This window comes from Battus philenor, unplaced genomic scaffold (genome assembly GCF_028537555.1).
Source record: "Battus philenor isolate CCGP_79_NKW_IND1 unplaced genomic scaffold, ilBatPhil1.0.hap1 SCAF_3, whole genome shotgun sequence".
NCBI lineage: Eukaryota > Metazoa > Arthropoda > Insecta > Lepidoptera > Papilionidae > Battus > Battus philenor.
Genome location: NW_027181693.1, coordinates 13,726,514 through 13,744,060, shown reverse-complemented (window position 1 = coordinate 13,744,060; position 17,547 = coordinate 13,726,514). Strand labels below are relative to the sequence as shown.

The following is a 17,547-nucleotide window of genomic DNA, read 5'->3' as shown; positions in this document are numbered from 1 at the left end:
AGATTTTAAAAGAGCAGGCTTGAAAATCAGCTGTTTTCCAAGCCTGCTTTAAACATTGAATATGAAACAATAAAATGAGCAAGTAAGAGCTAGGCCATGGTTTGCTGACCCGATTATTAGTGCAATGATATAAAAAGAACAAATATTTTTTTAATACATGTTTATTTTTCTACAATATTTATATATATATATTAAAATCTACACTGATGACTCTTTATTTACAGGCGTCACATCCCATGCACCAACTTCAGTTAAAATATCCTTTTTCGATTCAAAGTATTCCTTGTACCACATGATGTGGTCTTTCTTCTCTTGTACAGTGTAGAATGCATTCTTCGAGAGACCTACACAAACTAACTCCATGAAGTGACGAATTGGTCCACAAGTGGGACACCAGCCTTCGAGATGGGTATCAAGAAATATATGCTCTGAGAAATGAACATTTTCTTCTTCTTCAAGGCCTAAAAATATAAGAGAATATTTAATACTTTTCCCAAGAAACTTTATTGTCATTTTTGATATGTCAATATTTTACCTTGTTCATTATTAATAGGAAATTTCCAGACTTTGCCCTGTTCCGTCCATTGAATCATTTTCTGGAAATAATTGGTTGGCGGTTGCAATGTGGCCAAGTTTAATTCTCTCTGGTTAAGTCTCTCCCACATTTCGAGCTTAGTGCCATAATTGGCTTCTGCTGTTTTAAATATACCCAATGGTTTTCCACTAAAAATATCCACTACTGCTGGTTTTGTCATGCTAGAAACCAAGTGTGTATTAGAAGATGATATGTAATTAAGAATGTCATATTTAGTATCAGGAATCCCATGCACAAATTTGTGAAAACAGTCTATTAATTACACATAATCTATTAATGTTAAAAATTAATGAATATCTACAAATTCATTCTCAACAGCATCAATAACCCTGCATCTTACCTTGTCTTATCAACTTTTCTATCAATATCCATTTCTCTTCTTTGACTGTATCTTGTTGAGAATCTTTCTAACTGTGATTTGTTCACAAGTTGTTTAACTCGCTGTCCTCTAGTTTCTCTAGTCACATCTTCATCTCTATCTCTAGATCGATCCACTTTCATTCCAACCAGTAAGTCACTGAAAAGATATATGTAAAAATAAATAACTTTGTTAAGAAAGTGGGTAACTACAGATTTCAGCAATAAAAACATAAATAGTTTTGATTTCTATGATATTCATAAATTTATGTACTTCCTATCACATTAACCTAATGGTGCTTTAAATAACGAAAATTGACTTCTACAAATTGAAACCTGGCTTTAGCATATGAAGAAAATTGGAACCAACAAGAATATTCATTTATAGGTATTTATTTCAATTTTACAAATGTATATGTCAATTCTACCACGCACAGCCCCTTTTATATATTTATGAATAACTAGATCAATTTGTTGACTTCGTCTGAAACTACAGAGTTTCATTATATTAATATGTACATAATATATGTGAATTGTAATATATTAATGTAATGCATTGTTCTTAGATTATTGAGAAAGAATAAACAATTGTTTAATTGTTGAAGATGCTAATGACAAGTTTGATTAGATCCCTTCTTAATTAATCTCACCAGTGGCCAACTTAGATTAACTGGGCAGGACTGATTTACATTAAGCTTGGACTCCCAAAAGTTTATGTTGGTCATCCTTATCTTATATATCTCTTTATAAGTTTAATTGCATAGATATTTTGTAAAAATTTTTTTATTAATATGTTTTTAAAAAATTACCATTTTTAATACAAATTCACATTATTAATTCTGTAAAGATGTAAGTAAATAATATTTATGATGATGTATGAAATTATTTTGTATAAAAATTTGTTCTGAATATTTTTCTTTTAAACATTACCAATATTTAGGTCCACAGCACCAGTTGAGTTTAAAAAGGTGAAATCAAAATAATCATCAACGGTTAATATCACATAACAACACAGGATATTGTGGTGAAGTTAAATGTTTCACATGCAGCCATTAAAGAACATTCAAAAAGTATGGGGCTAGTTAACAAGCTAGATATTTGGATTCTGCATGATTTGAAAGAATTTCACCCAACAAAGAGCACCAACACTTGCAATTCTTTATTAAAATGCAATTGTGAATTTTAAAGCAAGTCATGACTGGTGATGAAAAGTGGATTGTGAATAACTATGTCAATACAATATGTTCGTAGTGCACGCCTCATTCATTAAAAACCACTTCAAAGTCAAATATCCTTTATTTTCTTAATTTCATTCTCATTTTAATGCCATTGGAAATGTCCAGTGTATTTTGAACTGCTGCTGTAGAACCAAACAATCAATTTAGAGCTTTGCTGCTGGCTACTGGACAAATAGAATGCAGTGGACAAGGAATTGCAACTGTGATTTATTATATGAGTAAGTATTATTTTGCACCAGAACAATGCTAGGCTGTACATCTTGTCACTCTGCCAAAATTGAATTGAATATGTCTTTGGAATTGAAGTCACATAAAAATTAGACAGTCCATTGCATATGAATGTCTATCATTTGTTTCATCACATTTTAGTTTGACTTGGGTTTCATCTTGTGGATATATGTAAAAAGAGCATCTAACCTTAAATTTGTGGAGGTCTGGTTGATTTTGCCAAGGACTTTGGATAACAATTCAGCTTCTGTCTGCTTGGTGTCTCCACCAATAGCTTGAGCAACTTCCTCTGCTGCTTTGGTAAGGGTGTGTTCTGAAATTTTACAACATTACAATAGTTTAGATGATGTAAAAAATAAACTTAATTGACATTAACTGGGTATAATTCTTAAAAAGAAACTGAGTTTTTGAAAATACTGAATGATCAAGGCAACCCTGTTAAGCTTATCAGAAAACACTGGATGCAGGCTAGCTTGTATAGCCTTATAAAAAATCTATGAGGGCCTATGTCCAATAGTCAACATCTTGCAGCTGAAATTATGATGAAGATGTAAACTCTTTGTCCGAATCTTATAACAGTTTGAAAGTTGCCTTCAAAAGTTCAAGACACCCTGAGATACATTGCAAGATAACCTACATACTTCTGAACCAAAAGTTAGGTTACATCTACTAGTCTACACTCTACCTGAAAGCTAGAATATCCCACATCTTTCATCCTAAGGAAAAAAATTGCTTGGAAGAATGAAAATATTACAAAATTAAGTTAATAAGATATTATTTGACAAAAATATATGTCATAGATTTAATCTTTATGCGGCACACACTTTTTGTATAGTACTATTGTTCTTGTTCACAAATTATAATATTGAAGATTGAAGACAAATTATAAATTATAATATTGAAGAAGACACTGCAAGGAAACTAGCTTATCCTAAAAAAACTGACATTTCACAACCACAGGGACATACTGAGGCTTCTCTTACCCTCAATTAATCATCACAAAATAAATTTAAATAAGAACCGATTTACCTATTTTTTCGCTTTTCCTTTCAATTTCGTCATCAACTAGTTTTGGTTTTTTTGGTATTTCAGAAGCCGTGGTAAATTTTGCCCTATATTCGTTTTCGCTTATTTTAGGCGCAGACATCATACTTTTCAAAAGAGCTTGAATTTTTTCTGTTTGGGAAGCTGTATCAGGATTCTTATTTTGTGCTTTATCATCTTTCACTTTATTCTCGAGTAACTGTTTATCATCTTCTGGAGGCTTCTCCGATACGTATCTTACAAATACTTTAAAATTGCGTTTAAATCGTAGCCTGAAAAATGTCATAATTTAATTATCGAAATAAACGCAAAGTATTTCATTTAATGTTAAAAATTATGTAAAAAAAAACCTTGTTAACATCTTTTTCGTCTTCGTCAAAATCTAACTATTTTCTACACGTATATATCGTAAACAAAGTTTAAGAATATCTCGCAGTTATACCTTAAAGGTTATGTCTTGTATTTGACATGTTTGTTGACGTTTATTTTATTTCCTAATAGAAAAGTAAAAGGTGTAATTTCTCGAGCCAAGTTTTAGTTGAAACAATGTTTTTTAAAACCAATCATTTAAGCAAGTACTTCGAAATGCAGCATACGAAATAAAATGAATTGATATTATTTTTGATCTCTTCGTATCCGGTTTTATATTTCGCTCTATCAGTGAACGTTCTACAAATGTCATTTAATAGTAAATTACATATTATAATATGCAGATTTTAGTGATCACTTAATATTTTGTGAACCGTGTCTTAATATATCTGTAAAATAAATTGGGTTTTCGGTAGAAATTTAATATTCTCGAATGTAACTCGAGATTGAGATTACAGAAATATAAGGTATAGTAAATTAAAGGCAAACATTTAAAAATTCTAAGGCACTTTATTTATGGACTGAAGTAATTTCCGACAATTATTACTTATTATTTATGTTTCAAACAACAATTGAGTTATTGACGTGTATACAAACGTTTTAACGCCAACTTTTGAATACCTGTAATTTTTAAGTAAGTATTGTAAAATTTACTTTAGGTCACATTTTTTACATCAATTTGAAATATTTTCGTAAAGCTGGCGAAATGTTATCTTGAGTATTTTATTATATGCTTCCAGTAATGATTTAACACAGGAAGTAAGAAAAGGACTAATATATAGCTACCTCCGCTATGTAGCAATAGTCGTGCAATAAAGTGCACCACCCGACAGCGAATTACACAACCACCACCGTCAAATCACTCAACAGGTGTTTCACCCCTCCACGGGGCATCCTCAGAAGTAATGTTACAACTGTTGTTACATGTTGTGTAACTATATATTAGTCCTTTTCTTATTTAGGATGGACAAAGTAACGCCTGAATCTATTAGATAGGAAGACACACTTGAATGTGGTATATGAGATGTGTACATGTTTTATATCGTGTTTGACTTACATTTAAAATCATTACTGTAAACAACATACGATGAACATTGAAAGAATACTAGCAAGTTGAAAATGGTAAAAATTCAAATTAAGATACATAGAGATATAAAACGAAAAATGTCGGTAACAAAATTATTATCCAAAAAAGGACAAAATAAGTACTACAGTTCAAAAAAATTAGAACATTTAGCTAATAAGTAGCCTTGTGCAACAATGGTACGGGAAAATAATTATACAACTATGTGTGAATTTAAATAAAATTTGTTATGTTGTCTGTTAACAAAAATGAATGAAATTACTACAATAAAATTTTTAACGATAAGTTTTAAAAATGAAAATTGTCATGAAATATTTGGCGAATTTAAATTTAATATCAAATAAATATAAAAGTAATTTTTACAGACTATCAAAACTGGAAGACAAATATTACCCTTTTATTAAAAAAATGTTATCTTACAAATCTACAATTTGAATATATGTTCCGGTAGGCTTTGTTACTTATTTTTATAATCTATGAATCTACAAACAGCACCATTGTGTATCTTACACAAGTACCTAAACAAATCTTAAACTAAATTGACTCTTTTTTTAAAAAAATAACGTAAAATTAATGTACATAAACAATACAAAGGTAATGTAACTACATATCCACATCAAATAAAATTGCATTCTAAATACAAAAAAAAAAAAACGTCCAATGTGTAATAAATGCTTTTGAGCAAATTCAATAACACAAATCCTATATTAAGTTAAGCTTAACCATTACTTATCACTTTACAAATGTCTCATATCTAAATCTATTGATGAATTAATTTAATCAGTTTTTCATTTGTTTGAAATTATTTCGTTACAAGTTATAATAGATTTTTAATAAGTACAATATGTTTGTGATGTATCCGATATTATTTCTAGTAAATATGGCACCAACTTAATAACACCCTTCGAAGCTAGCACCATTGGCAGTGACATTAAGGCGCTGTATGAATCAAAATCAAATTATGAATATACATAAAGGCCTTTCTTAGTGTTCCAGAGTATCACTTTCACAGCCACATTAGGAACTAATTTTAATAAAGCCGATGTATGTGTATCCTGGACGTAGCCAGAGAGTTCTGTTCTGTTCTCTCTGAGCAAGGTTGACGGTGTCGCCCTTGTAGAGTCGGGCGAGGGTTTGTGTTGAGCAAGAGATCTGTGATTTGGCCAGGGACCGGGAGCTGGAGTCGTCGCCAGTTGCACACGTGCTGAGCAGACGCGGCTCTTGTGCCGGTTGACGCGCCCATACGAAGTAGCAGTTTGGCGCATGCGTCAAATATACCACCTAAACAAAAATATTTCAATTTATTTCTTATATTCTTCTTTTCGGTAGATAGATGAACCGATGTCGTTCGCTCTGCCTAGTGGGAAGGCCCCCAAGCTGCGTGTACCGACTAGTTGTCGCCACTCGAGAAACTTTCTTCCCCAACGACTATTGGTTCTTCGAGCTACGTAGGTGACTGTGGTTCTTCTGCGGATCTCTTTATTTCTAATTCGATCTCGCAGCGAAACTCCGTGTATAGCTTAATTTATTTATTAACATAATACACCAGCATCGCCACATATTATGACATTTCAATACAATAAGGTATAATATCGAATATATGTGTTCGGTATATAATTATCAACTAGGACATAACATTGCGAAAGCATAAGACAATACAAAATACCTAGACTAAGACCTCATTTTGGAGTGTCAATTAGTAAAGAAGGCCACAGAGAAAAACATAATTGTAATGACATTCTAGTTATATAGAAAACCAGTATGTATTATAGTTTTTTTTACATTATGAATTTGACATAATAATTAATAATTATATATTATTTAAATTAAAAAAGTTCATGCACAGCAGAAGATAAAGATGGAATTCATTTATTCAATATTGGGACTTTCAACATGACTCATATTGATTGTCAATTTTTTTTTGCGTTTATTTTATTTTTAACTGCTTCGTAAGGTGTTAAAGTTGTGGAGAAGAAGCAAAAAGAAACTCTTCAAAATATTTTAAAAAAGTTTAACAATATGCTTTTTATAATAGCATTTATGCACGTATATGTTCTGTCAGATATAAACTAAATATAAACAAGAGTGCAGTGTCATTCAAAAACTTATTAATTAAAAAATAATATTCATTTAATTTTGAAATTCGATATTATATTATTCGATATGTATATTGCATATTTTATTCTTATAGATATATTATAGTATGTATTTATTAAATAATAAATGTTAAAAGTTTTTTTTAAAAAAAGTCTACCGCCCGCTTCGCGAGGCCCTCTCAATCCCTGATGCGCCCTCTCAATTCCTTGAAATCCGTTGTTAAGTGACCTCTTTTCGGTGAAATGATTATTCCTACCAAGTCTCTAAGCCTTTGGCTTAATAAATATCATGACGAGTTAGTTACATGAGGAATTCTTCGTTATATATATACATTATTGTACAAGTTGAAATGACAAATACAATGATACGTATGAGTAAGATTTATGGAAATTTCTACTATGCTTATTTGTTACACGTCGCTGCAATAATATGCCTTGAAATGTATAAATAATAATACAATTTCTTTTTATCACTTACTTATTCTAGTAGTAGCTTGAGGGCTTTTACAGCTTCATCAGAGCTGAGTTCACGGAGCGGAAGGGTCCGTGAACTTAAAATCTCTTTACTAGTAGCCTTGTTACTCGTATTGAAACGGTTGTCTTGCATTTGCTTTTATTTAACTACACCTATTGCTTTACTAGCATTTAGTTTTGACAAACAAGAGGAGGCAAGGAAACCTTGATCCGGCCTGTTACCCAATTTTTTACTGGATACTAGCCACCGTGCTTTATTACTTAGGCGGTGGCTCCATCACTCGATAAGAGTTCCAAGGTAGGGTCACATTAACATTATGTCTCCTTATAATATAACAAAACACACACACATATACACAGTGAGGTTTACCTGCGAGTAAATTAAATACAGTCCACTTTCTTTAATGGTAAAATAGTTTGTATTAAGTTCTATTTTGTTTTCGCTGTCTTTGGATGAAATCTCCACGTCGCGTAACCAAGGACCCACGATAGCTGAAACAAAAATTGTTTATATGAATTAGGCTTATTTAGCAAATAAAAATAAAATAGCGTTGGTTTTATATATATATAACAGTGAGATAATAAGCGAATTACGGGAAATGCAACACAGTTATAACAAAGTTTCTATATATTTATTTGATACATCAGAAGTACACGTAAGTTTAAAATATTGTACAGGTCGTTTCAACTAATATACGCCAACTGGAAGGCATAGATAAGGCCTTCCCCAAAGATATCTATTGACTGATATAGTATAATCGCCACGCTTGGCAGGCGGGTTGGTGATCGCAGTGTGGCCCATCTTTTTGAAACTTGTTAGCAAACTGTAGCAATCCTATATAATTAAAGCTCAAAGTGTGAATACTATCTATATATAGCATTGTATCTCAGGAATAGAACCCGCAACTTACGGTCACAAGTACTCTACCGTTGCGGTATAAATAATAATTCTGGTATGTATTCTTTTCTAAGTGACACGTGTTTTAAAATTTACAATATATAATAAAATAAAAAGAAAAGAAAACATAAAATACAAATAGATATGAAATTGCACGTAAGAGGAACATCCGGTTTACAAATTTAGACACGAAAAGAGTTTTTAATGTCTAATTGTTTCCTCCGACGCGGAATCTTCTTTAAGGGAAGTGTTTTAAAAATATTCAATTAAAACCTGTAATCTGTACAGTGAATAATTGAAATGATTTCTGCAAAAACAAGTAATATATTATAAGAATCGCACATTGCGTATGTCTGTATTATAATTTAAACTAAATAATTCGTTAAATTTTGATTCTTAGTACCACAAATATTTTTGCTCTTTGGATGAATAATGTTCATTCGGTTCAATATAAATCCAAAAGGAAGACATTCCAATATCTATCGCAGTATGGTCCGAGTACCTGTTTTGTTTATGAAAACGAATAAACGGTGTGGTCAATTAGGGCATTCCCATAAGTTTAACAATGTTACAGAGTTACTTTCTGTTACATTGAAACGTTCTACGGGAATCCCATAGCAAGTAATTATATAATTGGTGTATCTATACAAAGGATATATTTATTATGTTTTATAGTAAATATTAATATATGATTATTGTGCGCTGTATCTGTCCATCATTAATTATTTTGGCAAGAGGGTTGAGAGGTATAATGCAATGTGTAACATACATATATAAATATATATATATATATATATGCAATGTGTGTCATATATATATATATATATCTATATGTCGACGTCACATAGGTAGTGTAGGACAGAGATGGTGCTCTACGAAGCCGAAATTAGCCGATTGTCTCTTTCTTAAGGTCGATGTGCAATATTTATCACCGGGTACTGCAATAGGGTTTATACAAAAATCGTATTGGCATTGCCCTGTCGCATTCAAATAGGTAAAATGAATTATTGTAACATTTTTAGAGTAATCATTTTATACAGGGCGATTCAAAATTGGTGTAAAAGTTTTAAAAGCTTTTTGCTGACAAATAAGTTATTTAAAGCACTCCTTCAAATACATCTATAGCCAATCACATTGTATTCATTTATTAAGGTTTTATGGAAAATATTCATGTATGTAAATTGTGCGGTGTATTGGTCGATCAATAATTATATTTAAATAAAGGCTTATCGAGAATGCCTTGCCTTTGGCATTTATATGAACACTTCCTTATGTTTGAGGTGGTAGTTATTTACAGATCTTTACGCCTAGACTTCTTTACAGTAACTAAAAGATATTTTAAGAGCTTAGGTTAGGTGTTCACTGATTATTTTAATAGAATAGTAGGCTGTTTAAAGTTCAAGGTGGTATAGTGCAAAACCAGCCTAGAAAGTTATGTTTGCATGTAGTAGGTCGACCCGCGTTCAAGCGAGGATGGAGAGGAGAGGTCTGTATTTCCCCTGAACTAAGAGTTGTCCTCGCTTCTTAAAGCTGTATAACCCATCATTCACTACATTATACACCTGCATGTAAAGTTCATCATCGCGCGAACGTCATCGTTGTAACTGGAATACGATCGTCCAGGGTAGCCTGGTTCGGCTAGGAGCATAACTTCAATCACATCAAATACGCATATGACATAGTCGGTGAACGGCATGTGACGATAAATATATAAATCCATCGAGTACATAAATCTAAGTATGGTATATATATTTAATGGAATCAGGTGTTACGTTGCGGAAGTCCATCCTAAGTAAGAAAAGGACCAATATTTAGCTACTTCCGCACATGCAGTGGTAGTCTTGTAACAAAGTGCACCGCCCGCTAACCCGCTGATAAATTCGTATGCGGCAAACAATGCGAATTACACAACTGCCACCGTTAAACCACTCAACACGTGTTTCACCCCTCCTCGGGGCATCTTCAGGAGTTATGTTACACCGATTAGTGCCAAACATAGAGTCTCTATATAATCACATGCGTATATATATATACACTTTAAATTAAATTTTGGTACCCGGCAAGTAACTAGGTACGGAAAGTTTTTAAAACTGTAGCAATTTTAAAATTACAATATTAAATTAGAAGTACTGTGCTAATCTTTTTACGGCGGCAACTTAAACATTAAGTCTCGGAGTCATTATAGATTTGACAGGTGAAAATCAATTTTTTTTTAATTTTTTGTCAGCAATATAGATTTAGGTTAGATTTGATATATATAGCTATATACATATATACATACATATTCTCTATATACATATATACATATTTTTTAACCTCTATGGTTATTAGAAATAGGTTTTTATGACTTTAATGCAATATATGCAAGTTTTAATATGATGTTTCGTATGTAGAACACTGAATGTGTTTATACCGAATGATTGGTTATTGGTGTAAAGGCTTTAAAGGGGTGAATGTATAGCTTACTTGTCAGTAAAAAGTTTCAAAGCTTTTAACTCTGTTTCCGATTACCGTGTACAAAGTGATCATTCTTTAATATGTTACATAAACATTTAATATATAGAAAAACGAATTTTATAAATGCTTTTATATACTATATTATCGTTACTTTATTTATTATACCTAAAAACAATGATTTTATAGGATGTACTTTACATTAACCCTAATGCTTGTACATATATAACCAATCGCCTTACATATTTACTACCTTTCATATAAACGATTTATGGTAAATTTTTACGTACCGAAATAATATTTTGGCCAAGTTTTACACCTATAAATACTAATTATTTACGAACGACATATAATAATCGACAATTCGAAACGGCAATTAAATGCATATATGTACGTAAATGATTAATTAATTAAAAAAAAATTTGTGAATTTGAAATTTTGTAAACGCTTTTTCTTACAATATTATAATTATGTTATTTATTATTTCTGAAATCAATGATGTTTAGATATGTTGTAGCATACGTTAATTCAAAGTAAATACGCTATATTCATCCTTTAACATACTACATTAACAACGAATCACCCTGTATAAACACATTTTATGTCTATAAATTTTATTGAACGTACGACGTCTACTATTTGATCTTAGAGTTGAGAAGACGCGAGCTCAGCGCGACTCAATAATTTTTAAAAAGAATATGAAATTAATTATCATTGAAATAATCTAAGCATGGATACATTCTCTATGTTATATTAAGTTATTTACAGTGTAGCAACAACCAGGTGGGTGTGGTATGGAAAAGAGGTAAGCCTACTCGCGTCCTCAGGAATTACTTCTTACACGCCGAGCATGACGGCAGTCAATTGACCCAACAACCCTGCTTGCAGGGAGGCATCATTGGCCCAAGGTCATTGAAATTATCTTAAAAGACTGGTAAATCAATGTTACTATATATCAAAAAAGTAATTATGATCAGTGACAATATAATAGTATTTGTTGAACACTCCGACTAACGCGTCAGGACGATTCTGGGTAGCCTGATGTAAAAAGGCTGTAAGTCTGTTAACTTGCAGAACAGCTGGGAATAATTTGTTGTCAAATACAGATGTGCTCGGCCTCATGGATAAGTGACGAAGAATAACTCCAAGGTGGTCCGACAGAACCAAGATTGCCGGAAGTCGCTGGATGTGGGTTTTATTCAGTCAACGCGGCTGTCTTCGAGGAAGGCCAATACATTGCAATGGGCGCCTATTAATAGATATGCTGATGAACACTTAGCACACTATGGTTCTTTGATTTATTAAATATATAGGAGCTATCAGAATATTACCTAAGGTCTTATTGTGATTAATTAAGTCAACGAAGTCGAGTCTTAGACCTCTCGCCCATGGCCTTTTGTAGCAACGCCGTCGCGCGTCTACGTCGATAGTCATGAAGAATGTCGTTCTCTTTCCGTCGCAATGCATTAGCGCGTTGCCAATGCGACTAAAACATGTTTAATAAACGCGCGACAAAATCGCTATAAGGTATACTAAATCTATTTTTGTTTTTGCTATTTACATTGTATATCACGCTTTCTGGAAAAATCGGTAATGTTTTTGTGGACATTTTCACCCACGTTTTGAGAAATAATAACCAATATTTTAACTTCTCTTAAAGACACTACGTCCAATAAATAGCGCGAATAGCTTAATAATAAAACTCGGATTTAAATATAATTAATTATACATTCGTAATTGCGTACAGAAGTCATTAAAGTAATCGTATAATTTTGTAATTGCAAGTATCAAGATTATTTGAATTATGTCTCAACACGTGCTCTGTACTCGACCGACGCGGAAAGTTTCTTCTTGATTATTATAGCTAAATAAAGACTTGGCCTCGATAAAACAATCTTTATATTCTTGCGATTAATAAAAACATGTGATAACATGAAGCGCACTTGACAGACATTATTGATTTAAACTATTAATTTCATAACGTATGCGCGTGAGGTCTATATGATACGTGATAGGTTTCAAAGAAAATATTGATGAGTGATACAAATAATAATACAGTCTCGTGCAGAATTTTGTAAATCAAAATCTTGGATATTCTGTCCTTATCAATATAAGACGCAAGTATACCATACCACTGTTCGTCTGAATATACCTTTTAGTGGTAATTGTGATTTTTACTTGCTTATTACCAATGATTGGCGACGGAGAAATAGATTGTAATAGAAAGAACATTGCATGATGTATAAAATTAGCGACTAGCTACTCTTATCACTCGATTTCGGATTCGCGTTGATTTATGGTACAATATATATAAAGAATGATAATACCATATCTTTTTTTCAATCATCCTGTATAAAATGATTGAAATATGTTACATTAATTTATTTTTTCTATTGGAACACGACAGGCTAAGTTCAGGCAGTATAAAGACTGCATAGAGAGATATTAAATAATAATTAATTTTAATATGTAGTAAAAGGAATTTAGAAAACGCTTTTTTATTACTATTGGTTATTATACCTTTGATTATCAGATAGGATGTACCGTATATTATTTCGCAGCGAATGAACTATTTCTTCATCGTTTTATAACTTTTACATCTATAACCAATCAACATGTGTATTTGGACGGTATAGATCAGAGGTGTCCAATCAGCGGCTCGCGATCTACATGCGGCTTTTTGAACGATTGTTTTTGCTCCCATTGATTGTCGAATTATTCCAATATTTAAATTTATATTATCTATGTCTACTCCAGGGAAATCGAAATAAATTACTGGTGTGAATATTTATAATTATTATTCCAGCGGCTCGCACCGTCAGAGCTTGGGCACCCCTGGTATAGATTATTACTTATAAAATAATATCGTTAAGTAATTTCCCGAATCGTGGAATAGACATTTGTAAATCGCACTGACTCATGTAACGAGGTCAATTCTTTGTTTCTAGACAATAAGCGCGGTATAATGCTGTCGTCAATGAATTAGAAATACATTGCGGTAGGGCATCATATCTGCAGGTGGAATGTAAATGGTCTTGTTTCGTGTGTAGTTTGTTTTACATTATTTTTAAAAGTTAACATTTCAGTTTTTCTACTTGTCCTTTTTAGATCGTCTTAGGACTTGTATGAGGTAAAATGTACAGACCGTCATCTTTGAAAACTCATATAAAATAAACTTTTAGATATACTTGATTCGTCAGGTAAAAGAGCTAGTAATTAATGTTTTTTTTTAAATTGTTAATATTTGCGCAATACGTCAGTACGATACATTTTTTTCTTAAGAGAAACTTAATATTTTTTTAATTTTATTCATATTATCAGGCCTTTTTGTGACCCTATCTTTGTCATAGTGTTATTGGAAAAAAATCAAAGTGAATTACTTTTTTATAGTGTTATAACAATGTCTTTGACAATAAATAATTTTGACTTTCATAAAAAAAAAAACATTTATATTCTGTAAAGGTCACCATAATGGACTTTCCAATATTTTATTTGAAATTATCAATTTATATCTTCGTTATTTCCCTAGGGGACACTTCGTGCCTTTACAAAAAACCGTGCATTTAAAAAGATTATTAGTTTTGGATTATAAATACTAATCGTTTAAGTATGTCGTTAAAATAACTGGAATTCATCCAACTTGATCGAAACTAGAATAAAATTGAACTTCCTTACATCCAACTACTAATCTTTAAGTTAAAAATCCAAATTGGCACGAGAGTTCCAAACGCGCTCTGACATGAGAAGGATCCACAAAAAATCCAATGAGTTTTTTTGAGGTCATCAGTATGCTAACACCAAGCACTAGTTTTACAATGCAATACATGCTATAATAAAAAAAATGATTAAAGAATGTATTTCCATGACAAAATGGCGAATGGCATGCATAAAAATATATACAACGATACTATTATCACAACGATTAAGTGTATATGATGAAATTGACGCTGTAAAACTGGAACAGCTTAAGAATTTTATCTAGTAGGGATCGCGAACAGTGTTTCTTTGTCTAACCTCGATAATTTATCGAGTGAGTATCAAACCAATATTTACTATGTGTCAATCTCAAATTTTCACTAGACATAGAAATAAATAAATATTTTTTCATTTCATATGCAAAGCCTACTCTGGCAACAACAGTTCATGCATGTTGAGATAATCAGTAAAAAATTATGATTTTTTTGAATGCATTTAAACATGACAAAGATTGTTATTGTAATAGTAATGTAAAATTGATTTTATACATACAATAAATAAAACATGATATGTGTACTTATAAATTCATGCATATATGTATGTATATATAATGTTGTGCAGAAAATAAAAAAAATTATTCAAATCTAAAAAATATTTAAAGTAACAAATGCAACAATTATTCATTTCAAATTTATACAAAATATTAGAAAATTTTAAGTAAATTTTTATTTGTTTTCTATAATAAGTAACTTTATATATATATTGTTAGTATGGCATGTGTTTTAAACAGTGTGATAAACAAAAAGATAAACAACACTGTCTGGCAATTCCATTTGCAATCAGATTAATTTCCATCCATGCCTTCGTTTAAGCTTAATCAAGCAACAACTATCTTGGTAAGTTACTCATATTATGTCTATTCCAATAAACACTTTGTGTGCATGACATAAAATAGGAATTCAATTGATTAATAGCACAGTCAAACAATGCAAACAACTAGGACTTAGACATCCTGCAGTCCACACATAAATTATCATGTTAATCACATATTTGTTGCGCTGAGAACTGTTGGCCTGTGATATGTGAATGAATACTCCGTTTACACATACAATAAACTTTGATATCTATTGCAATAGACATACAGTTCTATATGAATCGTATGCTTATGACATATTGTAGTTAAAAAATGTATTTATATTATGGTTTAATAGCAATTGTGCACTGTTAGTGATTCATCAGAAATTTTTTATTCATATTTAAACCTTTGTTTTTTATTTATCATTTATAAGTTAAATTTTACTGTTTAAAAAATTTATATTAATAACTAAAATAATGTTTATTGGTAATATAAACCTTATTACTTTACTTGAGATAATGTTGTTTAACTAAACTATATTTTACTATATATTATTTATTATAAGAAACTTACATTGAGTTCCCAAGTTAATCTCTCGTACAGCCCCATTGAAGTGGACTACCAGTAGTTCTAAAAAAATATGTTTTTTATTTAAGTATTATTTTAATTAAAAATTAAATTAAATGTTATTATAATGGTATTTACCTTTTTGGAATACTCCTAAATCATATACAGGAGATTTATCTTTCTTAGAATCCTTTTTACTTGAGTCAACAAGCAGCATGTCTTCCCCAAGGTCTTCTACATAGAAACGTCTGGCATTTGGAGATACATCTTCCTTAGCAAAGTTCATACGGGGCTCACGACTCTCCATTCTTACTTGGGGCCTTAACCTTGTGACGAGAGCACTATGCAAAGGTTTTTCCTGTTCAACCACACTATCCTTAAAGTTCTGAATCAAAAATTGTTCACGTACAATCTCTATTTGTTTCTTCATAGATATCATTTCATTCCAGTAGTAGAATGCCACGGAACAACTTATTATCATACAAATAACGCTAAGTAAGAAGTTCAATATGAACAAAAGTTTTATTTTCTTGGAAGACGCTATAGACAATGTTGTATTTATATGAACGCCGACGTCTGACGGTTTCTCTACAAAATAAAAATGTTATTAATTTTACTTGTTATTTAAACTTTTGGTAATTATGTCACAAAAAGTAAAACATTTATAGTCACCTGTATTTAAATGTATAATAGTTCCATCGTTAATCTTTCTGTCTTTACTGGTGTTCAAAAAAATATTTGCAGCACCTGTTGAATTAAGGGGAACTCCTTCGCAAAAGTTTATTTTTCTATCTGCGTCCATTATTAACTTTACGATAGTAGTACGAGCTACTACTGTTTATGTAAAATAATAGCGTAGGCGACGCCGTCCCCAAACAAAGGAAGTTGAGCTTATTAAAAGTTCGCACGGAGTCCCCGATAACCGCGAGTTGATAACGAAAAAAACTACCGAACTATTACATACCGAAAATAACTCAACTGCACTATTATATGTTACCTAAACAGTGTTCATTTTAAATCAAAATTTGAATTTCTGTAGAGTTTAAACCTTCTTTAAACTGGTTTCGCCGCACAAAAACAAAAAAAAAATGTAAATAACACAAGCGAACTTTCAATTCGTGCGCCTGGCGGCTGACTCGGCGCGCTCGGACGGCTTGGCCGTTTGCTACTGAACTGTATGTCGTCGCGCCAAATTCAAACTGAGAGAGAACGAATTGTGCACGCGCACTGCTCTTCATCGAGTTTTGTAGTGTACGCTCTTAACATTTAACAATGAATGTAACGCGTATAATGGCACCAATCGTCCTTTTATTGACTTGAACAAACGAAAAATGCAATCATAAGCAAAATTAGTCGTTCACAAATTAAGCTTTCATATTATTTATGTTTTGCAATTATTTTCATGATTGTTGATTTACTAGAAGTAATAAACTAAAAAATAAAATTTTAAGTAATACAAATCAAATCACATACATAAATACAAATCAAAATTTTACATAGATAGAAGAAAAAAATTAAACAAACAATTATTAGATTGTACAGTTGATAAAAAAAATATTCCTCTTTTTCATTTACATTTCTTCATTCACTT

At 31.4% G+C, this 17,547-nt stretch overlaps 2 protein-coding genes across 2 annotated transcripts; both read right to left on the bottom strand.

Annotated features, from left to right (window-relative positions):
• Positions 1-162: 162 nt before the first annotated feature.
• On the bottom strand, positions 163-3,924 carry mRpS31 (mitochondrial ribosomal protein S31). Its single transcript, XM_068770647.1, has 6 exons — positions 3,813-3,924; positions 3,448-3,734; positions 2,608-2,731; positions 936-1,112; positions 536-756; positions 163-461 (listed from the first exon to the last, which is right to left on the bottom strand). The coding sequence occupies exons 1-6, from the start codon at positions 3,821-3,823 to the stop codon at positions 199-201; spliced, it is 1,083 nt and encodes a 360-aa protein (XP_068626748.1). The 5' UTR covers positions 3,824-3,924; the 3' UTR covers positions 163-198.
• A 418-nt stretch (positions 3,925-4,342) lies between these two features.
• LOC137926819 (uncharacterized) lies at positions 4,343-17,200 on the bottom strand. The gene is made up of 5 exons (XM_068770527.1): positions 16,629-17,200; positions 16,095-16,544; positions 15,963-16,019; positions 7,856-7,977; positions 4,343-6,196 (listed from the first exon to the last, which is right to left on the bottom strand). Exons 1-5 carry the CDS (start codon positions 16,756-16,758, stop codon positions 5,933-5,935), a joined length of 1,023 nt encoding a protein of 340 aa, XP_068626628.1. The 5' UTR covers positions 16,759-17,200; the 3' UTR covers positions 4,343-5,932.
• Positions 17,201-17,547: the final 347 nt, after the last annotated feature.

What these genes read in the sequence shown, in the direction of transcription:
- mRpS31 (XM_068770647.1), bottom strand. An exon ending in AGAAAAGTTGATAAGACAAG is followed by an intron (nt 757 to 935) that starts GTAAGATGCAGG and finishes CTTGGTTTCTAG; the next exon opens with CATGACAAAACCAGCAGTAG. An exon ending in TCCTATTAATAATGAACAAG is followed by an intron (nt 462 to 535) that starts GTAAAATATTGA and finishes TTATATTTTTAG; the next exon opens with GCCTTGAAGAAGAAGAAAAT.
- LOC137926819 (XM_068770527.1), bottom strand. Translation starts at nt 16,758, where the DNA reads ATGGACGCAGATAGAAAAATAAACTTTTGCGAAGGAGTTCCCCTTAAT. An exon ending in TATTATACATTTAAATACAG is followed by an intron (nt 16,545 to 16,628) that starts GTGACTATAAAT and finishes TTTATTTTGTAG; the next exon opens with AGAAACCGTCAGACGTCGGC. An exon ending in TTTAGGAGTATTCCAAAAAG is followed by an intron (nt 16,020 to 16,094) that starts GTAAATACCATT and finishes ATATTTTTTTAG; the next exon opens with AACTACTGGTAGTCCACTTC.